Genomic DNA, 27,756 nt, shown 5'->3' on the forward strand with positions numbered 1-27,756 from the left:
TGATTGTGTCCACAAGCAGGTATCTGGTGTGTTCAGTGGTTTGTGGGTGGGGTTTATTATTATTTTATTCTGTGAACATGCAAACGTACAAGAATTAAATACATAAATCAACTGTGCATTTAAGTGGTCCTCTTTGCTCAATCACAATCCTTCTGTCCAATCAGGGAGGAGCAGAGGTGGCCCCAGCGGGAATTCTGTGTAGTCTTTTGGCCACGTGGCTGATGGCTGTGAGTGTGAGGCATTGGGTTGTAAACATTAGGACAAATTTGGGATTATGTACAAATGTAGGAATAGCCAGACCAGCTCAGACCCGAGGTCCATTTAGACAAGTATCCTTTCTCTGACAGTAGCCGGAAGCAGGAACTTCAAAGGATGGTGCAAACACCCCGCAGTAGGTAGATGTGGAATAATCTGCCCCTACATAGGTGTCTTCCTCTTAAATTCTTGACCTCAAACAACTTCCTTTGTTGTAAATAATTTGCCCTGTGACACTGAGGTGGAAGTGTCTTTGCCCTCAGGGACTAGGAATGTAAGGGTAATTCTGTGTAACCTTACTTTGTTTTAATTTGCAATTAAACTATATAAAGCTTTAGTAGTGGAATTTTCTAAAGTACTCGGGCTGAGATTTTTAAAGGTATTGGGATGTTGCTGTGCTCAGCGTTGCAATGCCCAACTGATATAGGGGCCTAAATCTCATTTTCAAAAAGGGATTTAGGCACTTAAGAGTTCCACAGTAGAACAGCTTCAACAAGAGAAATTGAGGGAGCCCCACATCAGAATATCCAGTACCTCAGTGGTTAGGGCATGCATCTAAGCAGTGGTAAATCCCTGCTCAAATCTCCTCATATTGTAAAAAAACAACGAGTCTGGTGGCACCTTAAAGACTAACAGATGTATTTGGGTATAAGCTTCAGTGGGTAAAAAACCTGCTTCTTCAGATGCATCATATCCTAAGGGACTCCAACAGCCTAGGTAAGTACTCTAACAGCAGGGCTAAAAGTTGAGGGAGAGCTGCCGCCTTCACTTCTGGTAGAAATGGTGGAGGCACCTAACACCTAAGAAAAGGTTTGTAGCGGAGAGTCCCAAGCAGAGGAAGATGCCTCCCTGCAGCCCATAGGCACCAAACTCCCTGAGAGGGATGGGCTTAAGATACACCCCTTGCTTAGGCATCTCCCATTGGCTAGCTTAGGCAAGGAGCCACCTAGCATGCTGGCTTCTGTGAATACCATGCTGAAGCACCTATTCATTGTATATTGAGCCTGAGCATCGAACACTGGCTTTGTGAATTACAGTGATTTTCTAGACACCTGAAAGTTAGGCATGGTGACACTCAGCATCACTACACCTACATATCTTTGGGAATCTTGCTCTCTATTTCTCCATTTATTCATCTGTGAAATGGATTTAATAATTACATTATTTATGTTCCTCACAAAGGCTCAAATTCTGCCCCAGTCAAAGGCAACAGAAGATCTGAAACATTTTGCACTGCCAGTAGGATGAACCAAATGACTTCATATGTTTTATCAATCTCTAATTTTTATGATGCGCTGAATGTTTGTTTGTAAAGTGTTTAGATGCTCAGTATAAAAGTGTATGTGTGATAAAGAACGCTACATAAAATATACCCTAGTAAATGGATAGAACCAGTAGTGTGTGTGCTTTGATGGTATGTAACTGAAAATATAATTTAAAATAAAACTATTTCTCTCTTTTAAAGGCAGAAGAAAATTCAGGAGTCAGTCTGTTCAGACACATGCTGCCTTAAACCAGAGGCCACCGGTTTCAAGTCATTCTGAACCACTTGTAGAAAGTTACCAGCCCATTATCCAAGCTTCCACATCTGCCCATGAAATTGTCCGAAGGCTTTCCAGAAGCCAGTTGTCCTTCCACAATTCAGTCACATCTGTGTTTTCTCAAACCCCTGCCATTCCTGCTGATGGCCAGTTAACTGTCCAGGATAGAGCTGGAGCAATGCTCAGGTCCAGTCTGGCCTCTTCCACCAGCTCTACACTCAGCCTTCTGTTTGGCAAGAGAAGTTTTTCAAGTGCTTTGGTGATATCTGGGCTCTCGGCTGCTGATGGAGGAAACACAACTGATACCCAGTCATCCAGCAGTGTCAACATTACCATGGGTCCATCTGCTAGAGCTGCAAGCCAAGCAACACGGGTAAGGCAGAGTCACGTTAGCAGGAGCTATAATTCTATTCTATTATACTCATGTTCTTATGCTGCCCTCACCACTGTAGTATTCAAGTGTCTGCCAGGAGTGCATTAAGCATCGTGACTAACATCTGTCACGTGCTTTTATTCTCTCTTCCTCTTCTTCTCTCCCGAGGGAAAATTTGTGTGTGCACTTTAGTATTTTGTTTGGTTGGTTACTTTATGATTTAACTTTTGATTCCAATCAGACTCCTTCCTGAAGTCCATCATCCTCACTACAGACCCTCCAGAGTGGTAAAATAAAATCATAGTCCTTAGACATGAAGCAGTTTGGCAAATCGAATGAGAGTTTGAGGGCATAACTAACATTAAATAATTTGGCATTACCAAGTGGAACCAAGTAAGTTGATTTGTTGTCATTAGGACAAAATCATTGGATATGGATAGTCCAAGTCTGGTTTCTCATGTACATAGCATACAAATATATTAACCCACATGATACCAAGGTTGTCTATGCCTCAAGTTAGTTTCGTCCTAACCGCATCATGTAATGATCAGTCCTGCTCCAAATGAAGGCAATGAGTTTTGCCATTATCTCCATTAGGAGCTGGACTGAGCATTATTCACCTAGGGCCTACTGCTCGCCTTACTTATGCCAGTATTATTTTTTGTCTTTCTACAACACCAGTAGACATGCAAGGCACTGCACAAACAGATAAGACACAACCCCTGCCCAAAGAGTTTACAGTCTAAGGTCTGGATCTTGTCAACCATTCTCAACTCCCTTTGAAATTACGAGAGCTAAGATGAGCACTTTGCGTGGCCAGGCACAAGTGAGCTCTTGCAGTCAGGGTGGCTACTTGCCAGCATGTGGTGTGAAATAAGGCTTTTATTTAAACCTGCTGCTTTAGCATAGGAAGTCTTCTAGTGAAGTTGGAGCAGAATTAAATTAATTACATTTAAGGGTAATTTGGGGCATCCTTTTCAGACTTAACATGATCAGGCACAGTACAGTGTAGGTATTACTGCACAATCTCTATCTGGTAGTCTGCTCATGTGGGCAGTTCTATGCTGTTATCACATGAAGAGGGACAAGCACTGGGGTCTTCTCTTGTTTCTTTTTAGCTCCTGAAGTTCACGGTATAAGTAAATGTGAATCATATAAAATTACACAAAACAGTATGAAGTCCAGAAATCTAACATCTCTTTGTTTCAAAATGTCCTTTTGAAAAGAACCAAGTGCCATCTAGACATTTCCTAAACTATTCTAAATTTTGTTTTAAGCAATTCTCCGAGTCTTATGAAGTGACTGATGCTACAAAATCTAGACAGCGAAAAGACCTAGGTCCTGCCCGTGCCATTTTTGACAGTCATAATCTGGAGTGTAAAAGAGCCAGCCAGGAGGATATGGCCCTGGAGGATACAGCTTCTCAACAGAGCCTCTCTGAAGAGCAGTGAAGAATATTCCTAGGTCAAGGGCCATATGTACGCCTTCAAAGTACAGAAAAACACATCTAGGTCAGTCAGCTGCAGTTATTTCAAGTGTAACAACAAATCTCAAAACGCTTTATTTTTCTAACTTTGGAGAAAGAATCCCAATGTGCAGATGTTCTTCAGCAAAAAGGCTTGGGATGGAAGGACCTTTACAGAATTTAAAGATGTCCTAAAATGCAGTGCAACTTCATCTCAGGTTCTTCACATTTCTAAAACAATGAATAAACTCTTCCTGATATCCTTCCCCCGCAACAGTCCTGACCCGCTTGTGGTGGAAATCTGGACATGCTCAAAAAGAAGCATGCATGGAAGTGCAAGTGAAAGCAATGGAAGATCTTAATACAACTCGTCTGTGTGCTTTTCGCCATCTGTTTCCTGCCATAATGAAAGAGGACTGCATGTTAAATAATTGGCGTTTTATACATAATGCATCACAAAGAACAATTCTGAATAGAAGCAATGAACATGTAAGAGGGTGGTACAATACACACTAACGTTAGAGCTGAATCTGAGAATTGTTAAAGGCAAACCTCATTCTTCCTTAAAGTGTTACGCAGATGGAATTATATCTAGCAACATATTAATATAGGTGAAGATATACTGCATGCAGCCATGTTGAAATACTGTATGAAAGAGAGAGACTACACATTGCAACAAGGCAAGTTTTGAGAACAAAGTATAGCCAGTGCATGGAAAGCCTTCACAAAGCATATGGTGCTCCTTATTTGCAAGCAAAGTAGTTCTAGATACACGACTGCTCTTACATGTAATCCGGCGCTCCTGTTCAGTCTACAGGAATGCATGCCTATATCTGAAGCCAAGAGGCTAAACAAATCCTTAATGTACTATCGTATATACACACACACGCTCATACATTTTTTTGTAATTAAACAATTTACAACTATCGGTGTCTCTGTTCTTCCTTACTGTAACTACAGCAGCTCCTTTCTAATCCTTATCACACTAATCCACACCCATGGTGGTTTTCTACACAAAACCAGCTTGTCTCGTCCCACTAAATGAGCAAGATTGAATAGGTGATGCTGTAGCAAGGTCTCATGCCTTTTACACAATATACGGTTGCCTTCACATTTACAGGGCCTGTCCATCAACATGGCATATTTATTTAATACTGTAAAAAACCTGAATGACACTGGTCAAAATAAATGAGCCAAGTACACTCTGTGATGCAGCAATTTTCATTCTTTTCAGTCACATTTATTTGCTTACTTGCTGATTTGCAAACTTTGGAAATCCACATTTTGTCTCCCACTCATTAATAGCCTGGTGCTAAAGCTCTGAACATTATGGGCAAAACCTGCCCTCCCTCATTATGGCCACACACGGGAGAAAGTGGAATGTGCTTCAGAGGTATCACTGAGAGATCCTGCCTCCACAGGGCCTGAATGGAGCAAGGTGACAGGTGTATGTGCTTTAGTGCTGCTCCACTAGAGAACAGCAGAGGCTTCTAGTCCTATTTCAAGTCAACACACAATGGCCTCTTGAGGCAGCTGTGCACTAGGAGAGTGCTCATAATGAATCCCAACCTGCTGCTGCACAGGTGCGCAGATAAAGGTGGCTTCCTATCCACGCCCCCCAAGCACAGGGTGCCCAGGCCTCTCACAACAGGCTTTAGACCTACACATTTTAGTTATTTGAAAAAAAAAATCCTAACTGCCTACTGGGGGGAGGGAAGGAGGGATTTTTTCAAAGTATCCAGTTACTTTTAGCATCTATATACGTGTTGCAGATATTTTTCTTTTGTTTTAAAATTGTTATTGAAATATCTTGGCTGGGTGAACAGCAGAATGTTAAACTTTCCCAACGGGAACAATTACAAAGTGTTACAGGTATTCTCCGAGACAATAGCCCATAGATTTGTATTGACCATGTTGGATATGTTGTCAATAAGAATACTTATATCTTCAATGTATTTAAAATGAGCAATAGTACCCACTGCATAATCAAAGATTATGGGAATCATTAAATTGGGGTCCAGGTAGATGTTTTTATTGAATGACTTTTGGTAATTGTCTTGGTTTTTTGAACCCTGGGCCAGCACTGGAGCTAGAGGAGCTGTAAACAGATTATACAGTAGAAGCTCAGAGTTACAAACCCCAGAGTTACGAACTGACCGGTCAACCACACACTCCATTTGGAACCAGAAGTACACAATCAGGCAGCAACAGAGACCCAAAAAATCAAATATAGTACAGTACTGTGTTAAATGTACACTACTAAAAATAAAGGGAAGGTTTAAAAAAAAAGATTTGGCAAGGTAAGGAAACTCAGTGCTTGCTTCATTTAAATTAAGATAGTTAAAAGTAGCATTTTTCTTCTTCCTAGTAAAATTTCAAAGCTGTATTAAGTCAGTGTTCAGTAGTAAACTTTTGAAAGAATGACCATAACTTTTGTTCAGCATTACGAACATAATTCAGGTTTTACTGTAGCTAATATCCATCCAGCAGTGTATACGGACTAAGCTGTTACAGTTGAACAGTTTGTATGTGTTACATGTTCAGAATGTGCAGCGACAGTGGTGCTTGGAGGATGGCTGTGACCAATAAATATGTATTGCGTGATCCAACACATCAATATTTTGAAGATTTAGTTGACATGCTGAAATTTTCCAAAACAGCAGGGGCAAGAAGTCACTTATGACCCATGCAATGCAGCAATGGGTAGCCAGTCAGCTGCCAGGTGAATCCTTTATTGCTGCTTTCAAGTAGGACACCCCCAGCTTATTCGGTAACTGCCCCAGCCTTTGAGAGAGAGAACCTCCCACTCTCCAAGCACAATCAGCGTATGTGCTACTTTTATGAAAACACTTCCAGTGGTGAGGGAATGACGGCACCACCCATTCACTGATCCACCTGAAGAGCCTTGGCCCCAAATACTGTAGTTATAGGCAAAAATAAAAATCTTCAGAGTGTTGTATGAAGCCTGGCTCAGTAACATTTTACTGATGACCAAAGTGGGAGGAAAGCAGTGGGGGGAATCCCTCTAATGTATCAGGACTGAGCGAGGAAGCAGAGTAGTGGGGTTATATGGTAAAATAAGAGTGAACAATTGCAGACTAGTCTCGTTTAGCCCTCGGATTAACTGTTTTTCCCTCTCTTGGTTTGTTTCTTTAAACCTATTTTATTCTTTCACTAATTTGTTCTTGCTCAAGTCATGCAGTAAAGGTTAGGCACTCATCTCATTTACGCTGGTGGAAATTAGGTCAGAATCTGCCCAGAGTATCTAATCAATGACTTCAGCAACATTAGTGAAGCCAGCCAGGGGCTGCTAAATCAGTTATGTTCACCCTAGCATCTGGTCACCAGTTGGCAGACTCCAAGCCTTGTTTATAGAAGTTGTCTGATTGTACAGTCGGTAGGAAACAGAAGGATTTAATATATACATACATTCAAGAGCGGGACAAACTTTGTCAAGCCTACTTGAGATCAGTGCGATTTCCCTTCTCCATCTCACAACTGTTTGGTGTTCCTCGTAGTCATCAAGTTCTTGGGAGTCCTCAAGGTTTAATTCACAGCTCATCTGCTTAGGTTTGAGGATAGGGGAAGGGGAAAATGGCTTCTTTGGTCTGACTTTAGTCTACCTCCAGCCTACTCTTCTTTGGGTAAACAGGCTGTGTAATTCAGGTTCAGGATTAGATGTACTCAAAAAACTCACCTTAGGACAGCTGAATAAATACTAAAATTTGTCAGCATGTAATAACCCTCTCCTTGTCAATAAATTATTCCTCTTAACTACCAAATTAGTGCCATTTTTATCCTGCTCCATGGAAGGGAGATTGGTAATTAATTAGAGCACTTTACTGTTTCTTGTACTTAATTCTGTAAGACTGACATTTCTTAGCCCTATTATTAACTCTGTAGCAGGTCAAGTGTTAAAGACTTACCCCTCTCTCTGACTTCCCAAATGTCATGAGTAAAAAATTGGCTGGCACATGCTCAATAGTGCAGCCTCTATTTATGTCAGGCTGCCTGCACTGTTTTATGCTGGAATTGTTGTAAACTTCTTGCCTACAATGTCCTCAATGCTCGAGCTTAAACAAAATAGGAGGCACTAATTAATCTCTCCCTTTTACACCAATTAAAATTTTCAGGTGCAGTAACATTGTCATCAGGAGTCTTGCTGCCATATCAGAGGTTATCATCACACAATGTTTGCTATTAGTAACTGAGCTGATTGGGGGAATTGCCAATGCTCTAGCTGTCACTGTGCTGTTAAGGCTTCCCAAATATGCTGCACATGAGACCAGGCAATACATTTTTACCTTTACAATGAACATAGGGTACCTTAAAAGCTGACCTTAATTTGGAACTTAGTTTCTGAACGCCCCCCTTACTGAACATTTGAAACAGGTATGTTACATTACTTTGGGACTGACAAATTTAAAGGCCAGAAGCAACCATTAAAATCAAAGTCTGACCACCTGCATAACACCAGTGAGAGAATTTCATGCAGTAACTCCTACATCACGCCCATAGCTTATGGCTGTGCTATAGCATGTTTGTTTGGTTTTTTTAGAAAGAGACCCAATCTTGTTTAGAGGGTGAAATCCTGGGTCCTGTGAATTAAGCTGAAAAACTCTTATTGACTTCAATAGGATGGGTTCTAATCCTAGGCCAAATTCTGGTGAATCCCCCAGATCCCTTGGTAAACTATTCCAGTTTAAGTGAAAGACTTGTGCCTTATTTCCAACCTGAATTAATACCTTTAAAGTGCCTTTAGCAAGTGGAGGAAACACACTAGTTGGAGATAGTGGGAGGTGTGGATTAAATAATAGGGAATGTCCTCTCAGCACAGTATTATACCACTCACATTTGGAGATATGTTAAGTGTAATATTATAATTTTTGCATGATGACCTGTTCATTAGCGTGGCTAGTATGAATCACTAATAGAGCTGTAACTCAAGAAACCTTGCTGTTGAATAGGGACTTGGAAAATGAACTCTAAGCACCACCCCCTCTGGATTTTTCCCTGGACAGTTTGAGAAAACTGCTACCAAAGCAGAACAGTCTTCTTTCCCCAATTCACTGTGAAGGAAATTACACATAACTAATTTTATTCTGAAGATGATCATGGGAATGACCAGAAACCACAGGGCAGTGGTGCCTAAGTCCAATTACACCCACATTATGGAGGTATACTTTTGGCTAGACCACTATGTGTGTGCATACAAGACTACAGATGTATAGTTAAAAATCTGACCCTATATATATATCAATTACCAGGAAAGGAGGGATTCTATGTAGAGAGGTGGGTATGAGAATGCAGTTAAAAAAAGGGCTTTTCTATTGAAAGTAGTGTCTGAATGCTAAAAGGGTTTGACAGATGGCTTAGCTAGCATTTATCATGGAAAAATTAGTAGTGTAAAGTGCACAAAGGTCCCCATTGGGAGGAGGGGGGATCCATCATACTAGGTACTATACAACCTACAAGATAGTGTCACACCCCTACAAAATGAAGTACAAAAAATTGCAAGAAGGATCAGTAATGATAGAGGACAATTATATTAACACCAATTGCACAGCTGGGGTATTTTAGCATTATGAAAGCAAACAGGCTCTTGAAAGGTAGCACAAGTAATGGTAAAAAGCTTCAGCAAGTCAGATTTAGCTTCTCATTTCACTTTTCATACAAAACATTATTTAATCAAAGAGTTGATTCCCAACTTCTTAGAGTCTCCAGCTGAGAGAGGTGATGCGGGAAGCAGCTGGTAAATTTGGCAAAGGTTCTGTCCACTGTCTTTATAGAAGAGAGTGAGTCACACACTCTCCTCAAAGAAATGTCCAGGCTCAGGGTTCTGGATTGGGCTGGAGCCCAAACTCTGGGACCCTCTGACCACACAGGGTTCTAGAGTCCAGGTGCCAGCCCATGCCCAAACATCCACACTGAAATTAAACAGTCTTACAGCTCAAGCCAGATACAGGTTTTTAATTGCAATGTAGACATACCTACCAATTCCCTAGATTCAAGTGCTTGAGGACAAGGGCTTGGCTTGGCTATTCACAGTGGAGAAACCTCACTCTCATGCCTTGTTCTGACAAAACCAGGATTTGTTGAACTTCAGGTAAGTTGCACATCTAAATGTTTTGCTCTTGGATAAGATTGGGTCACCCAATAGCAGTATTTTAAGTGATAGCTTGGAGTTGTCCACAGTTCCTAGCTAATGTGGACATCTGATGTTTAATTAAGAAATCAACTATGGCTTTAAGGCACAGCCCTGTGGTGGGGTAGCACAGAGCTGCACAAGCCCACAGGGAGCTCTGGGGGGAATTCTCCTCCCTAGTACATATTAAGAACAGTTCCCTAGCCCCATCCCTTTGGGAGTGATGTGCACCTCCAGTGGCCCACACCTGGACTCACTTCTAACATGCCCTTGCACAGGGTATGGGGAAGAGGAAGGATCCTCCTTGCATGCTTTCCCACAGCCTCCTGTACACTTGCAAAAGGGTTGTCAGAACCTGGCTTTATAAATACACATAGATCTGTTATTGGAGCATAACTATGAACTAGTGTACAAATAAATGACTAACTACAAGGCAAGTTTCCATATGCCTTTAACCAACATGTTTATTTTAACATTTGTTACACTCTACACAAGAAAGGAAGGAATTCAGTCCTTTTCCTTCCAAAATCTTTGAAGTAGAAAACTCTTTAAGCTGCATGAAAACAAAAGTATACCTGGCTGGAAATTTAGTTTATGACATGCAAGACTGATTAAGTGGTAAATGCTTTTTTCCTAAACACATTTACAAACCTCCTGGGGATATATGTTGTCTAATACTCTCGTTTCTTGTTTCATCATTAACCAAAAAACATGCACAGAATTGGAAAAGGAAACAAATTGTTAAGCCTCAATAAACCATAATGGAGTTTTAAACCTGGATAGTCAAATGCAGCATTAAGTCTACTGCTTGATATTTTAAACATTTTATGAAAAACATCTGTCAAGATTTTATGAAGAAAGCCATGGTCCTGAAGACTTTTTTTTTAGCTATTAGAAAATGTGAAAAACAAACAGAGTACGCAGCATTCCTATCAAGCACTGTCTGAGCAACTTAAAGTTAATCTTTTCTCTAAAATTCAACTCTGTAAATGAATTGTCCAGTTATATTATGGACTTGTCTTATGATTTCAGATCACATTTGCTCAGTTTACTTATCCTGCAACGTGAGAATCAAGCTATTCTGTTTTGTTCATCATCATTCGTAATGCTGACCCAGCTGAGGTATACTGGAGAGCTAGTTGAGGCACACTGCTGTAGAACCCCAGGGTCAGTGTTAGTGGTGGTGATAATGCACAAAGCAGATCGAGCAAAATCTTGCACAGACAACATTCTATTACATAGGTGTCAGCCCCCAGTTCTGCAATGTGCAGGAGGCCTGTGGGGCCTGTGCAGAGCTGACTTTAATGCTTCTCTGTAGACACAGCACGCTACCCTCACCATATGTTGCAGGATTAGGGGCTGAATCAATAGTTCCACTGAATTTAATAAATAGTTAATTGAATTTGCGCTACTATTATTGGCATCAGAAACAACTGCTTGACTTTCTGATCCCAGGATGAGTCTTTTTAAACCTTGTGAACTGAGTAAATTATATGTAAACAACTGACAAACAAACATGGAAGCCCACTGTCCCATTTTCACGTTTAGAGTGCTACAGACTCAATCCTCCTCATATTGAAGACACTGGTAAAGTTGCCCCAGGCCTGGAGTAGGGTTGGGCCCTCCACTATAAGAGCTTATGGTTACAAACAAGAAATGGTCTTCATTTCCTGCAATTCTGCACAGTTGTTACAATATCTTGCAAAATGTTGTCTCTGTTTTCTTTAGTAACCTAGATGGGAGGGGTGGGGGGGAAAAAAATCAAAATTTTAACATGTTAGGATTTCGCTTACCCTTTAAATAACCAATCTCTGTCATCTGAATTTAAAAAAAAAAAAATATCAAGTCCAGCATATATTTCCCTATTAGGAGAGAAATAACTCTGTGAAACATCTGCTTCCTCTTGCTACAGGCCACCCCCATCTGCTACACCTAGAAACCTATGTAAAACTGTTAGAATAAATCTTTAGAAGTGCTGCAAATACAAGTGATTATTCACTTGTGAATGACAGACAGAAATCATTCAAACAGCCACCACATACTTTCTCCATTACTAGAAATGCTTTACAAGATACCTTCAACCATTCACATGCTGCACAGCAGTGATTTTTCTGTCTTCAGTATTTGATAGGATTATATTTCAATAAGGATGTCTTATTTGTGTCAACTACTTCTGCAGTGAAGAATTAAAACAAGCTCTTGAATATTATACAATACTGCTTTGATGCTAAGATACCTAGGTTTCTCAGAATATTTGGATAATTTAAAAAAAAATTAAAAAAAGTTAAAGTTTAGGTGTTACTGTAGCTGTGTTGGTCCCAGGTTGTTAGAGAGAGACAAGGTGGGTGAAGTAATATATCTTTTCTTGGATCAACTTCTGCTGGTAAAAGACAAGCTCTTGAGCTTACATGGAGCGCTTCTTAGGTTCAGACCTGAAGAAGGGCTCTGTGTAAACTCAAAAGCTTGTGTCTTTCACCAACAGAAGTTGGTCCAAGAAAAGATAACACCTCACACACCTTGTCTCACAAAGTTTAGGAGCTTTTGAAAGTGCAAACACCACTACACATAACTGATGAATTCTTATGCCTGTACAACCGTTGGATTTTGTGAGTACAAGGTCTAACACTTATGCAAGTGTTTGCACTTCAGAAGTGTATGTACAAAACTACTTGTGCCTGCACAAGTGGAGACCTGGGGTAACATTTGGCCCCACTAGAGTCAACGACAAGACTCCCACTGACTTCAGTGGGGCCCAAGATTTCACCTCTTATATGCAAGTGCAATAACTGGATCAGACCATGGTCTACTAGTCCAGTATCCTGTCTCTGATAGTGGTCAGCAACAAATGTTTTAGAGGCAGGTGCAAGAAAGCGCAAAGTAGGCAGATGTGGGATCATCTGCCCCCAGTAAAGTCTCACTGTAAACAAAGATCGAACTGACTTAAGCTCTGAAGCATGAGATTCTAGATCCCTTCCAATACAACAGTTAATGCTGAAAACAGACAGTAATACTGGGTATTCTTTTTATACATATAAAACATATTGGTAATATCCCAATCTGTTACTCTATACAATAAATGAAGCCATATGTAACTGCTGACCACAGACATTGTGAACCTGAAGAGAGACAGTATGCAATTTGAGATAGTATTTTCATCCAGGCCGTTTTAATTCCAGGGAGCAGATACAATAATGGGCAACTGAAAGAGTGACATGGAAAACAGGAGGGAGGGAAGAAGTCTTTGAAATGTTACTCAGAATGTTGGCCAAGAAAAGTAACAAAAACACAAAGAGTGAGGCACTCAAAAGTGCAATCACTCTACAGGATATTTATCATGGGACACAAGGTACAGTGAACAACACAGGTAAGTCAGATGCCATGGTCCCACAGTAAGCCTCTTGACTTCACCCATTATCTTGACTTTCAGGTGACCCGCTGAACATTTAAAATAGCAATATCCATATGTTCAAGGCATGTAAAATACCTGTGTATCCAAAGCCTTTATGTATATATATGCAGCAAGAAATTATCTAAACTGAGAATACTGGCAAACATATTGTACAGATTAGGAAATCTTCATGGCTATTTTGCAAGACTTTCCGTACTTATGTTCTGCTCTTATTAACCTCTAGAGATGGTCTAGTCCCAAGTTGTGGGCTGACTTCCAGACAACAACATGGCAGAACAAAAAACTGCAATGCTTATATCCTATGTTAGAAATGCCAGTATTTATATTCATATCCAGAGAGCTGAAAGTGTTTGTGGACATCACTATTACAAAGCACCTAGGTAAGAAAGAAGGAACCACCACCAAGATTCCAAGCATGCAAGAACACTATGAAGTCCATTATCCCAATAAAAAGACAAGTATGCTCAGGGAAAGATCAATTTGCAAAAAATCTGTTTAGAGCCCTTTTCTCTTCTGAGCAAAGGAAGAAAATAGGGAAACCAAGTGGACTACAAAAAAAAAATAAATTCAAATTCCTCAATACTTTTATCAAAATAAACTGACACAGATAGATCAGGAACATCTTGGGCATTTGACTTTAATGATTGTGTGTCTGGTACCTCTGATTTTACTAGGCACAATACAAATAGGATTTGACATGTAGTTACCAGATGCCACAAAAACCAAATGCAAGATAACTATATCAAGAGCTGAAGACAGAGGAAAGGAAGTGTTGTTATTTAAAAAAAAATCTCCATGAAAATGTTGCAACAGAAGGGACAAGGTGAAAATTGGAAAGGGAGAAATATTGCTTTCAATAAACAGCATAAGTGTGGGGCTTAGAAAAAGGTCATGTTTCAGAGGGATAATTTTATAAATTAGAAATACACCTCTGCTGATGGGTGCTTTTCATTCTACTAGTAAAAAATCTACATAAATTCAGTTTACTAGAATTATAATGATGATGTATGGGCAGTTCATAAAGATTATGTATTAACAGTCCATAAACACTCTTACTCCATGTCATACGGAATCTGATTGAATATCAGGGAAAGAACATGCATTATTTATAATTCAAAGATGTTAACTTTCTGTAGACTGGTTCCTAACCTCCTGTGACGCGTTGGGTCTTGCACCATGGTTTGATTGCCCTGATCTATGATGATGCTATGTTTTTCCACACTGAAACCTACTATGGATTCTTGTCATCTTAAAAAAAAAAAAAAAAAAAAAAGACAGCTGGAAACCCAAACTTCACTAGTGTATTTTCACAAAAGCAAAAGGAAGGTTTTAAGGAGAAAACGGCTGCAAGCCAGCTTTGGAGTATAACCTAGGCTTCTATACTATGTATAATACTACACCTATAAAGGAAAAGTTCTAGGGAAATGGGCAGTGAAGGTGGACCACCCTGCATTATCACTGGGAAGATTTAGTTCCCTCAGAAAGATGGAGCCATGCAAAAAGAGAGGGTAAGCTCTTTGAGGGCAGGGACAATAGTTTACAGCATTTACCACAACTGGGTCCTGATCTAAGACTGAGGCTGCAAGATGCTACCCTACAAGAAGTAATTAAAATACCACCACCAATACAAAATCGCTCTTATTACATAGGAGTTTCATACTTAATACATTAAATATTAACGCCTATATGCTCAACCACTGTTAGCGGCACTGCACCTATTTACACCAGCTAAGGATTTGGTCACAAGTGGACAACAATGGTGCAAGCAAAAGAACAGCAGCCTTTGCATGCTCAGCTTTGGACATTAGAATGCCTATTAAAAGATTAATTAGAGGATATGAGATAACTATGCTAAATTCCTCATACATGGCCTAATTCCACAATAAGTCATCAAGGTTTGGTTTGGAGATGCCTGTCTACCTGTACACTGGGAGACAAAAACAAACTGCACCATGGCACAAATCAGCAAGAAATGGCTGAGGACTGAGAGGCTGTGCAAGGGCTGCGGGGGCATGCTAAGTCCTCCCCCATGTTATAGCAATTCAAGAATGGAGACTGATCTATTGCTTACAATAGCCAGCAGAAACACCTGCATCATTACAGACAACTTCAGTTCCTGCTTCATGCACAAATTTGAACCAGCAGGGAAGGAACAGATAAATATATTCATGTTAACATGCAAGGCAGATATCCTGCTAGATGATGCTTCAGAACATTAGGCCCCTGTGACTTGAGAACCATCACAGGCTGTTACATTCCTCATCACCTGCACTTCAGCTAATGGATTAAGTAAGCAGTTTTCCATAATCAGAACTATATATCCTGATCCTAGCAATGTAAACAGACTGCTGACTTTCTCAGAGAATGTGATACGGTTGTCTACAATGCTAGTCCCAGTAGAGGCAACAGCAAAAAATTCCAATTGACTTCAATAGTGAATGGAGATGGCCTAGTGTCCAGATGTCTGCTGAGACATAGGTGGAGATGGCATGAGTGATGCTGTGATGTTCAGTGAGGAAGATGTGGCCTGCTACCAAGAAGAAATTTGGCTTTCCTGGATTTTAAAGCGAGGAGACATTAAAGTATATAGTGGTTGATGACAGGGATGGATAACTCACAATTGATGCTGCAGATACAAGGCACTGGTTCTTAGATGATGCAGAAATGGTCAATGGCATTCCTAGTAAGGACACTGTATAGCTCCAGGGTGGGGCGGGAGGAGGACCATCCCATGCCATTAGTATTATTTCACGTACCACATAACATGTGACACTATAAGTGACTATTTAGGGGAGCTGCATGGCACAGTAAGGCAAACATTTTCATGGGGGAGGGATAGCTCAGTGGTTTGAGCATTGGCCTGCTAAGCCCAGAGGTGTGAGTTCAATCCTTGAGGGGGCCATTTAGGGATATGGGGTAAAAATCTGTTGGAAGATTTAATTGGGAATTGGTCCTGCTTTGAGCAGGGGGTTGGACTAGATGATCTCCTGAGGTCCCTTCCAACCCTGATATTCTATGATTATGTGCTTTAAACAGAACCACTAAATAAGATCATTCAGCCTATAAAGCAGCATCAGAATAAATACTTATTTTGTTTCATCATCATTTATTCAGTCTTAATTACTGATGTACACAAAATATAATAAGCACACATCATAACTTGCATCACCCTAATCATGAACTACAATACATTAGTATCTACTTGTATGGTGTATTGCATTAAAACATTCTCTCCATGCATCTTAATTTTCTGACAAGTCACAATTATTGACTTTTTGTAGTTCATAAGAATCTATTGTTCTGTTCTGGAAATATGGTCTAATTCTGTGTGCTAGGTTTTCATAAATATCAACCAAAATTAAACTGAATGGCAGAGACCAAATTTTTTAATTTTATTTCTTTGCTTGTTTTGTTAAACATTTAGTATCTTTCTGGATGCTTAATAAACAAACCTCTTAGACTGGTATTTCTATGAGGAGACTACATAACTGTTAGGATAAGGATTTGAGAATTTGTCTACGCTTGATTTGCAGGGTCTTAAAGTGCAGTTCCTATCTGAAAACTAAGTGCTGTAACAATGGGTTCCATGTTATTGTGACTCCAGATAAGGCATGCTGAATTTACGAGAGGGGGGAAAAAAGAAAAAAGCCTTCTTTCTCCTCTAATTACCAATTCTTCAAACTCAAAATTAGCTCAGTGTCAAGGTAGGTTCTTTTCTTCTCACATATTATTGGTGGCAAAGGTTCTGCAGGACAATTTTCAAAGATGAACTATACTTGAAAGAATGAATGAACACTGGTCTGGCACTTTCGTACCATGGTGATGGGAACACTAGAAACAACAGTACTAATATTCCTTCAACAGACCCATTCATTCAATCTCTAGTTTCTCTGGTGAGAGTCTGCCAGCAAAAGTGCCCATTGTGCTTTTTCTGTGTGTGATGTGAACATCTGCCCATTAAGAACTCAACTGAGACCACTGACTTCATTTCACTGGAGCTATCCAACAGGCATCCATTGATAGCATTCAAATTGAGCCAGATTCACACTGGTGACCTAAAGGTATCAGAGATTACTTACATTGAACACCTTAACATCCTTCCGACTTCTTATTTCCTCCACAAGACCCAATGGCTTGCCTTTAGGTATTGGTATAGTTCCAAGAATTGTGGTCCCTGAAGCAGTCAGAGTTTGACGAACTGCTTGAATAAAAGATTGGCTGAAGAGTTCCATTTTACCAACCTCATCTATTACGTGCACTTTTTTCCCTGTGTCACTGCCAAGATCGACCTACAGGAAAGATACACAAATGGATTAAAAAGCAGGAAGAAATCAAGACTGAACTAAGAGCCACTCTTCTCTGTGGGAGAAATGTCAGTTCAGGAAAAACATTTCTTTGAAATAGTGCTGGAGCATAAGGGCAGAAAAGCCAGTCACCCCAGTTGCTAAGGATGCCAGCAGCCAACCAGCCTGTAACCTAGGAAAACAACAGGATCCCAAATGGGAAGAAAGGAAGACCCAACAGTTGTTCTTGACTGAGATTTGCAGTTTTAGGGCAGCAATCACCTGACGACGCATTCACACAATTTTACATGTTATTTTTCTTAGCATGTGAGTAGTGTAGAATCTTTGAAGATGTAGTATATTGTTTTTAGTTTTGTGATGTAGGTTCTTTTGGGGGAAGCTGTTGGAAACAGCAGGAGAGTTTGCTCTCCAACTTAATCTCCCTAACTAGAGTCAATTCTTGGTGAAGAGTTGCTTCCTATGAACAAGTTATTAGTGTTTGGGCTAAGATTTTAGAAAAAGAGGAGAATGTCTGCTTGTGGTTTGTGACCACCTCTGTTCAATGACTGGTGTAAATAGTATAAAGAACAAGTTACAATAAGAAAATGCTTAGACTCCAAATTACTGATACCTTCTCCCAAGGAAACTGACTTGCAAAGCCTCAACATCTGCTGCTGCTTGGCAGAGATGTGATAATATTTTTACGTGCCAGCTACTGTAGTTAAGTCTGAGGGGCACTAGATTTTCAAAGCTGCATTCACATCACTGCACCCATAAAACTCTGTATTTATCTGTTGACCCATGCAAATGCACTTAAAATTAGGGCAGGGGTTTCCAAACTGTGATATGCGTGCCATTGATAGTATAGGCGCTCGATGCTTCATCTATTCACTTCACAACTACTTTTTAAGATGGTGCATAAAACAATTGTCAAACAGATAAGTAAGAGTTAACAGAACAAAAATACTTCATATCTCTTTGGCCTGTAAAGGGTTAACAAGATCAGTGAGCCTGGCTGTCACCTGACCAGAGGACCAATCAGGGGACAGGATACTTTCAAATCTGGAGGGAGGGAAGTTTGTGTGTGTGCTGTTAGAATTTGGTTGTTGTTCTAAGAGTGACCAGACGTGCAACCAGGTTTCTCTCCAATCTCTCTGATACAGTCTCTTATATGTCCAGAATAGTAAGTACTAGGTAGATAGAACGAGTTAGGCTTATGTTTGTTTTCTTTATTTGCAAATGTGTATTTGGCTGGAAGGAGTTCAAATTTGTATTTTGCTAAAAGGATTTTAATTTGTACTTGTATACTTAGGCCGGGAGGGTATTCCCAGTGTCTATAGCTGAAAGACCCTGTAACATATGCCATCTTAAATTTACAAAGATGGCTTTTACTGTTTTTTCCTTCTTTAATTAAAAGCTTTTCTTGTTTAAGAACCTGATTGTTTTTTTATTCTGGTGAGACCCCAGGGGACTGGGTCTGGATCCACCAGGGAATTGGTGGGGAGAAAGGAGGGAAGGGAGAGAGAGAGAGGTTAATTTTCTCTCTGTGTTAGGATTACTTTCTCAGGGAGAGTCTGGGAGCAGGAGAGATAAAGAGGGGGGGAAGGTGAATTTTCCCCTCTGTTTTGAGATTCAAGGAGTTTGAATCACAGTGATCTTCCAGGGTAACCAGGGAGGGGAAGCCTGGAGAAGGCAACGGTGAGGGAAAGGGTTTACTTTCCGATCCAGAGGGTCTGGGTCTTGGGGGTCCCCGGGCAAGGTTTTGGGGGGACCAGAGTGTACCAGGCACTGGAATTACTGGTTGGTGGCAGCGCTACAAGTACTAAGCTGGTAATTGAGCTTAGAGGAATTCATGCTGGTACCCCATCTTTTGGACGCTAAGGTTCAGAGTGGGGAATTATACCATGACAACAATAAAGTACAGAAATCTGACAGGCTACAGATTAGATGAAAGCAAGCTCACCACCCTCTTCCAAGGCTATTAACTGAAAAATCAAGTTCTATTATTTATGTCTGTAAGCAGCAAATCAACCCAAGTCAAAACCCCACTGTTAATCTATGAATAAGTGCAGACATCACCTATGTATGTAACTTCAGGAGAAACCAGTCTACATGTTGTCCCTCGTGAAGCTAGAAAATGTTAGCGCCTTCAAAAATGGATGCACTACGTAACATATTTCCTAAAACCTTTCAGAGCTGAGTCCCTGCAGGGTGGGGTAGTTTTATCTAAAACCTTTCACAGATCAGTGAACTGAAAAGTCAGTACCTGCTACTAGGAAAAGTGCTAAGAAATGGAGCTGCTTCTTTATACAGAATCCTCAGTCCCTTCAGGTGTAGTTTCCAGAGCCCCAAACAGAACCCACTTTAGCAGTCACTCTATTTCCCGGTGAAGTCAGTGTGAGCTGGTCCATAGAGTCTAAGCAGTCCCACAAATATGTTAAGTAGCATATACTGTTTCAAGAGGTTCTGTGATCAAAGCAGGCTAATCCAATTCTAAACTGACAGTCTACATTTTCCAGTAAATTGTAGTGGGGCCTTGGGACTCAGAGACTAACATCTGATATATTTTGTTATTTCTACAAACCATCCACTACAGGACTTTAACTATCTGGCATATGCTGCTGTCCCATGGTCCCTACAAAAATATTAATGAGATCCCTGTAGATGTACTGGTAACCATCTAAGATTATTTGTATTATTATACTTCTACTAGCTTACCACCCTTCTGCAATACCTACCTTCCCCTTTAGTTCTTATATATCTACTTTGCTTCACCTACCTTTACTTTCCATTGGTCTCTTCCTATTCCAATCTGATCCTGTCCTTCCCTTTCACACTATTCCTTTCCCATTCTGTACCACCTATAGGCAAGATCCTGCTCCCACTGAATCAATAGGACTTTTGCTACTATTTTCAATGGGAGCAGGATGAGGCCCTATCCCAATTCTCCAACTCCTTTCTACTCTTGATTCTCTTTCACACATACACACAGCTCCATTATGCTTGTGAAAAAAGTGACTACTCCTCGAGTCCCTTTAGTAAGATCCGTGTTGAATTTATATTATTAAATAATCAGTTACATTATCCTTTGTGAGTATATGAAGTGCAGCCCTTGTTTAGCGAGGTCTTTGCCCCAGAGATTAAGTTTACTATATGTGAGGTTTCATTTTTTAAAAAAAATCAAAATCTGTAAATATTACTAATGTCGCCTCTCCCCTTTGTCCTCCTACCCTCTTTACATTCCTTCAATCCTCCTTGTTGCCATACGGTTGTATTTTTGTTCCTTCTCCAAAGTGTTAAATAGATGAGGTTGAGGTTTTTTGCCTTTGTTTCCTACCCCCTCTGTTTCCCTGTCCTTTCCAGATGCCTTGCAAAATTCTCTTCTCCCCTAGCCTAACCTAATTTTAGCAATGTAGTTAAATCACCATCAAAAGGGTTTCTCTAGTAGTGGTGTCAGCAGCTGTTGCAATATTTACTTGAAGATGCTCACAGAAGATCTGTTCTAGTTTAATTTGGGTGCGAGGGGTAGGAGAGCAGCAATTCCAGTAAGGACGTTGTCTATTATTCACTACAAGCACAGTATCTGATGTGTTATCACCTACCTACTTCACATATGATTCAAACAAACTTCAGATAGCATGTGAATGGAAGGAAAGAGGAGGATGGAGCACAAAGGAACACATGCACTGGAGGCATTAAGCCATTTCATTATTTACACTTCAGACACCTGGTTGTGCCAATTTTGTCAGCAATACATTTCATAAGTGAAGAAACATTGTTCCCATTACTGTGTGTGTGGAGCCTGGAAACAGAAATTGTAAATCCAGACCCCAGTTTATACTACTGGATGCTGGTGAAAATTCTTTAAACCTATGCTGACAACACTTGTACCATTGAATGTGCTTTGAACAGATGATACCTAGAATGGAAATTAAAATACAACAGAGTGCTCTGCAAGCAGCAATAGACAGATCCTCAAGTTACTATCAGCAACTGCCGATGTAACACGTTTGCAAGTCTCTTGAAACAAGGCTAATGAAAAAAGGAAAACACTGATTTAAAAAAACCAAACTGTTTCCACCAGAAACATTCTCTCTACATTCACAGGAAGGGGAAAGCTAGGAAAAGTGGATCATAGTAAGAGAGAGGTTCTGGCTCTGCAGGAAGCTCCCCTTCTTGGAAGCCCATGGAAACTCCTCCACTGCAGCTCTGCAGGAAGAAAGCATACATTTTGTGGGTGTAGGAGTGAACTGAAACAGCAGTTTGCCACAGCAAGATCTGCTGCTGAATCCTCCAATATCCAAGATTGTGGCTCCCTGTCACAGCTGATACAGTGCAGTCATAAGAGTAGTTCTACGAGATATGTGCTGCCTCAGGGACGGGGGACCAGGAAGAGTGGTTTTGAGGAGGCAAAGGGATCTCCTGAAAGTCTCTCAGATCACAGGAGAACCGCTCCCCGCACCTCCTTCAGATCCTACAGTGAGTGCAAGACAGCTAAACCTAAAACAAGAGTCATTATTGCTACCCAACAACTTTAACCTATCAAGTCGTCTTATAATACTCTGTTGTACTTGCTTTCTAGAAGCTTTCATAAGATACTCACATTTCTCAGCACAGGAAGCACCAAGTGCTCAAATGAAACCAGGTCTACTACGTATTGTCCAACACGATATTCGCGTCTTGCAGTAGAAGAATCAGAACTGAATTTACAAAAAAAGTTTGTGTAAATAATATGAACCACAAACATGCTGATAATTTGCTTTAATACTTTTAGCTGTGCTGATGGAAGTGGTTATCTAACCAGCCAGATTCCTTTAAAATTCGACTCCCTCCACCCCTCCAAAAAACAAACAAACAAAATCCCTATATTGGATATGCTGCAAATGGCAAAACAGAAAATATACAGCTTTTCCTCCTAGTATATAGACACACTATCATAGGTTAGTCACAGTATCATTTAAATGTGGTATTAAACATTGTTCAGAAAGACAGATAACAGGGTGAAGAGGCCAAAGTTTTGCATGGAGTGTTAAATGCTGAGAATATGTCCAGTGAAGCAGGAGAAACTTTGAACTCATATGTATTTTAGACCTCTTGTATGGGGATCTGAAATACTTGCCTAGTTAAAAACCCAGTTGCGGGATTTATGGGACAGTCAGTGGCTTGTTGTAGACAGCTTATCTGAACTTATCTTCTCTGATTCATGATCATCATGTCTGTCCCTTAGAAAGTAATTGGAGGAACTAAGTTATTTTCCTTCCAACCTGAAAAAAATAGTGTCTGAGATCATGAAACCAGCCTGCATGTTCTATTGTTCTACAGGGACTCAGAGACCATTCTGCAGTCAGAGGACCCAGTTCATTGCTGCTCTGCACCAGTGGGAAAGCCGGAGGCCCATTCTGAGTTGGTAGAGGGTTTTAGGTTAACTTGGCAGAGATGCAAATGTCTCCATAAAGTGAAGGATAACAGTGAATCAGACCCAGAGAATCTAAAGACAAAGAACGTGATCCTAAAGCCCTGTGTGTGTGGAAATTCCACTGACTTCCAGGGGCATTTAGTGCGTGGAAGGGCTTGCAGGACTGCCCCATAAGCAGTAAACACCTTAATCTATAAAACAGGAGTACCCGAGTCTAGATAAAGTTCCTCGTCTCCCAGACAAAGTGACGACATCAAATCCTATCCTCCTGCCGCCTTCTCTGACTTCCTCTGTGTAAAATCCATCAATAGGGACCCCAGAGGATTTTAGGGCTTCAGTGGCTTTCTGGATCAATGTCGTCTTTCCAATCCCTAAAATAAGGAAATGCCCATTATTAGTGCAAGCAAAGCGCTAAAGCCTGGTTTTAAACTTGTCCATTCTGAGGCAGTAATCACATTTGGCAGACAGATAGCTGGTTGCACACATTTTATACAGATTGATGTTTTTCCTAATTCTGATTTCTCCAAAAAAGTTTTAATATTTGAATACTTTCCCCCTATTCAGGAGAGGGGAAAAAAGAATGAACAGAAGTCAGGTTTCATATTACATTTTGAAGGTTTGTAGGCCTCTGGTGTACATAACCTCCCTTTATTCCAGTGCCATTTGTTCTCTCGTTGGCAAAAAGGTCTGAGTTCATCACATCTTTAGAGTAAATGGTTAAAAATAACTGCATTCCCTCTGGGCCTGATTTTCACAGATGCTGAGCATCTGCAGCGCCCACTGGCCTCAGAGGAGCGGTAAGTGCGCAGCTCATTGCCTCTGAAAAATCAGGCCTTAGAAGACAAAATGACTTCTAATGAAAGGAATCAACTTCTAAACAAACAGAAGGGAAAATAATCCATCCCAAAGTGGATCTAGAAATCCTTCTCACCACATACCCCACCAGGGGAGGACAGACTGTATTTAATATGCCTCTTCCTCTAAGTGAATGCTGGCAGTCTTCCAGAGGTTCTCTCCAATCCCACAATGGACGTGTCCCTCCCGGCTACATCACAAATACACCTCTTGGCTGACTCTTATTTTAAACTCAAATTTACCTCCATCTCACACAAAATCTGGTGTCATTATTTCGTCTCTTTTATCATACCAGTCAGCTGTCTTGTCGAAGCAGATTTATTTATGGATCAAAAGTGTCAAGTATCTGGCAGAGCAGGCCTTTAAACTCCTGGAGGCAGAGACTATGGGTCACATTTGTAAAGGTATTTAGGTGTGTCACAACACAGGCAAACATCTAGTGGAATTTGCAAAAGTTGCCCAGGTGCCTAATTTGATAGGGATTAGACACCTAGGCCCAGGTCCTCGAAGATACTGGGACTCCTAACTGTTGATTTAAATGATTTAATGGAAGCTGGGAGCCTCTGAGGATCTGGGCTATTGGCACTTTTGAAAATCCAAATAGGCGCCTATCTGCATCTGTCTCATAGTCTATCGTGTCTTGTACAGCACAAGCATACTAGCATAATTATTATTTGTATGACTGTAATGCCTAGGAGCCCTAACCATGGCCCAGGACACCTTTGTGCTAGGTGCTATACAAATACAGAACAAGAAGACTGCCCCATAGAGCTTTATATCTAAGTAATAAAGGTAGCAGTCAATTTATCCTCAGATACCGGTCTAATCTACAGTACAGTTTGCACAGGGTTAGGCTAGGTAAGGTAAGAGTTTTTTTAAAAATACAGTTGTACCAGCCACATATCATGGTGGTGAGTAATGAAAATGCCTATATTTGACAGAACTTAGTTCAAACCAATTTGTAAAATCCTAAACATCCTTAGACCTTCTCTTTAGTGAGATTTCTACTAGATGTTAAAAATGCTCCATGCTAAATATAGTTTTCTAATCTGTCGCTGGTTTTAGTAATTACTTCTGCAATTTACGGCTTTGCAACAGTTGCAATGGATATTGAAAGAATGAGAAATTAATGAGATTAATACCTGTACTTCATTATGCTCACTAATCACGTGTTATTATCTTTGTATAACTATTATATTCATCTATGAAAAAAAACCTAATCCCTTTAAATTTTTTGAAAAACCAGAAACCAGGCATTTTTAACAAAGACCATTAGTTTGAGATTAGTGGCTAAATGAGGTGCATGTATTCTGGTGGGCGGCACAGAAAATAAAATAGATAATGAAGAAAAATGTCCCTCAAAGTTATGCCCCATCCTCACCAACCAGCATTAGCTTTTGCAGAAACCAACGGCTTTTAAGCCTGTGCTTAAAAATTGTTTTTTAACATGTTGTTGGCAGTACGATGGTTCTCACCCTGTAATACGGCACCACCCTGTTAAACAGAGAAATCTAATGATTCTATTACTATCTAATGTTTCTCTAACAAAAGCTCACTGTTGTAATGATTATTGTTTTGTCTATGATGTTTATATTGCAAGGATTTGTGAATCTCTTAAGACTTCTTTCTAAAGGGCCAATATTTAGGCAAATCTCCAGCTGGCTTCACTGGGATCAGCAGCAGGTCACAATACAGAGGAAACTGTAGCACAGATTAAGCCAAAATGACCATGAGCGTTCAAATCAAAATAAAATGATTAGCATGGCAGTATCCGCTTCCTCACCAGCCTTGTCTATATGAGACAAGTTGTACTAGTTTAACTGAATAGATTTTAGATCTGTAACTGGGTCATTTTAATTCAGTAGTTTACCAGCACAAACTAAACAGATACAAACAAGATTTAAACTAGTTTACGTGCCTATGTGGAAGAGGGAGGGTGTCCTGCTTTAACTGGATCAATTTAAAACCATATGTAGTTAAACCAGTATAAGTGAGGTCTTTGCAGCCTTAGGCACTATCCAGAAACAAAGGGCTTGATCCCCCACTATCTTGCACCTTCTGTAGTTATTTATACCTGTGCAAAGTGAGCATACATGCTACCACTTTGACCTGGTAGCATTTTATGCTCACGCTACACAACTACAGAAGGCACAAAGCAGTGGAGAATCAAGCCCATATAATCTCACTTCCTGAATCTGATAGCTAAGCAGTAAGAATTGTTGGTTTATTAATTAAACTTGTAACAAAACAGCAATAGTATTTCTGCTGCCTGTTTTACCTCACTGATCATCAGATTCCCTCGCAGTGATAAAGTACTCAGCCCTCTTCAACTCATAGTCTAGCTTATCCATTTGGGATTCCAATTACCGCCTCAGAATAGAGGGACAAATGATATTGTACATTTAGATTTAACATTCTAACTCATTCCAATTAAATTACAGAAAATATTAATGCAAAGGCAATTGCTAATGTTTGCAGTTTAATTGATCTGGGCTTAGTTGTCTAGGAATTTGTCAGGACACAGAGAAAAAAATAATAGTGCCTGGAAATTCAAGTTACATGCCATTAATCTGTTGAGAATAAAAGTATATTTATAGTCTTGATTTAGTGAAATCAACATTTCTGACCTAAACAGCAGACAGCAAGAGTGAGATACAGATCTGCAACCTGCAGATTACTTCTTTGAAAGGAGACTGGATTAATTCAAAAGCAGCATTTGTATTGTTTTGTATTTAAGGGTTTTGTTGGGCGTTTCAATGGAGAATTTGAGAAATCAAGGTAATCACCAAATCAATCAATCAATCCCTCCCTCACTTACACTGCCCCGGGTTGAGAACCCAGTAGAGAAATGGCGGCTCTTCAGGCAGGGTTTTGGCAACAGTGTAAATGACCGAATTAGTTACAGCCGCAGATGGAGTTCAGCCAGTTTAAATAGCATTAAGATGGGTGTAAGCTTCATTTGGAAATGTACCAACCTGAACTGGGATAAAGGCTCTTTAAGTAACATGGGGGCAAGTTTTTGCAGGGGCTCAAGGGAGGCCAGTTCGGGGGGCGGACCGCCTGCAGCTCATTCACCGCGGGCCCGCGACTCCCGCTGCACTCGAGGAGACCGGGGGGGTGATGGTTCCCAACCCGAGTTGGTTTGGGGCCCCCGGCGCTGCGAGCCCCAACGCGGCCCTGCAGGCGCCCGGAGCATCCCCGCTGCTGGGCCGCGCTGCCCGGGGCGGGGCGTTACCTGGGGGTCCGGTGAGGAAAACATGCTTGGCCATGGCGAGGGGCCGGGGGCGGGCGGAGCCTGTCACGAGGGCCCCTGCGGCTGTTGCTCCGGCAGGTCCCGCTCGCCGCCCCCTTTCCGGAGCTGGGCCGGCGAATGGCTCTTCTCGCTTAGCCGCGCGCTGGCTGCCTGGGAGCGGGTCTCCTGTGGGGCTTTGTGGAGGCTGGTTATTAACGTGGCACCCGCCGGGCAGGGGCCTTTCCAGACTCAAAGGCCACGTTTAGCGCTCACCCGCCCCTTCTCTTGTGGGTGGGGCTGAGGGACAAGCGTGGGTGGAGCGGGAGCCTGGCACTGAGGGGCCCCCCCCCAGGAGTTTGCCTCGGGGAGCTGCAGGCAGTGTTGGGTCATGCCCTAGAGCTAGGCTGAGAGTCTTTTAAACAAGAAAAAACAACGAGGAAGCCCTGTGGCACCTAAGAGACTAACACGTTTATTTGGGCAGAAGCGTGGGCTATAACCCACTTCATCAGATGCAGGAAGACAAAAATACAGGAGCAGGTATAACTACATGAAAGGATGGGGGTTGCCTTACCAAGTGCGAGGTCAGTCTAATGAGATAAATCAATTAACAGCAGGATACCCAGGGAGGAAAAATAACTTTTGATATGTTAAGAGAGTGGCCCATTACAGCTGACAAGAAGGTGTGAGTAACAGTAGGCAGAAATCAGTATTGGGGAAATTAGGTTTAGATTTTGTAATGACCCAACCACTCCCAGTTTTTATTCAGGCCTAATGTGATGGTG

At 40.9% G+C, this 27,756-nt stretch overlaps 2 protein-coding genes across 3 annotated transcripts in view; one reads left to right on the forward strand and one right to left on the reverse strand.

Moving 5' to 3' along the window:
• Positions 1–3,756, forward strand: part of PCNX2 (pecanex 2) — a 242,250-nt gene extending 238,494 nt beyond the window's left edge. Inside the window, exons 33-34 of the mRNA XM_050949217.1 lie at positions 1,721–2,169; positions 3,447–3,756. Of these exons, the coding sequence (XP_050805174.1) occupies positions 1,721–2,169; positions 3,447–3,620 (623 nt within the window). The 3' untranslated portion in view covers positions 3,621–3,756. The remainder of the gene's footprint in view (positions 1–1,720; positions 2,170–3,446) is intronic.
• A 143-nt stretch (positions 3,757–3,899) lies between these two features.
• Positions 3,900–27,073, reverse strand: NTPCR (nucleoside-triphosphatase, cancer-related). 2 transcript variants are annotated; one of them, XM_050949206.1, is made up of 5 exons: positions 26,978–27,028; positions 23,096–23,258; positions 22,075–22,171; positions 17,268–17,477; positions 3,900–4,031 (listed from the first exon to the last, which is right to left on the reverse strand). In XM_050949206.1, the coding sequence occupies exons 1-5, from the start codon at positions 27,009–27,011 to the stop codon at positions 3,993–3,995; spliced, it is 543 nt and encodes a 180-aa protein (XP_050805163.1). In that variant the 5' UTR covers positions 27,012–27,028; the 3' UTR covers positions 3,900–3,992. The 2 variants fall into 2 exon arrangements, with proteins under 2 accessions (XP_050805163.1, XP_050805164.1); XM_050949207.1 differs by lacking the exon at positions 3,900–4,031 and adding an exon at positions 10,226–11,511 and having other exon boundaries at positions 26,978–27,073.
• Between the last annotated feature and the right edge of the window lie 683 nt (positions 27,074–27,756).

Source organism: Gopherus flavomarginatus, chromosome 4 (assembly GCF_025201925.1).
Source record: "Gopherus flavomarginatus isolate rGopFla2 chromosome 4, rGopFla2.mat.asm, whole genome shotgun sequence".
NCBI lineage: Eukaryota > Metazoa > Chordata > Testudines > Testudinidae > Gopherus > Gopherus flavomarginatus.

Bases quoted from the DNA above. Each gene is read 5' to 3' on its own strand.
- NTPCR (XM_050949207.1), bottom strand. From the start codon at position 27,011: ATGGCCAAGCATGTTTTCCTCACCGGACCCCCAG. The intron at 23,259-26,977 runs GTAACGCCCCGC...TCCTTATTTTAG, and splicing joins TTTCCTCACCGGACCCCCAG to GGATTGGAAAGACGACATTG. The intron at 17,478-22,074 runs GTGAGTATCTTA...TCTTTCCTGTAG, and splicing joins TGCTTCCTGTGCTGAGAAAT to GTCGATCTTGGCAGTGACAC.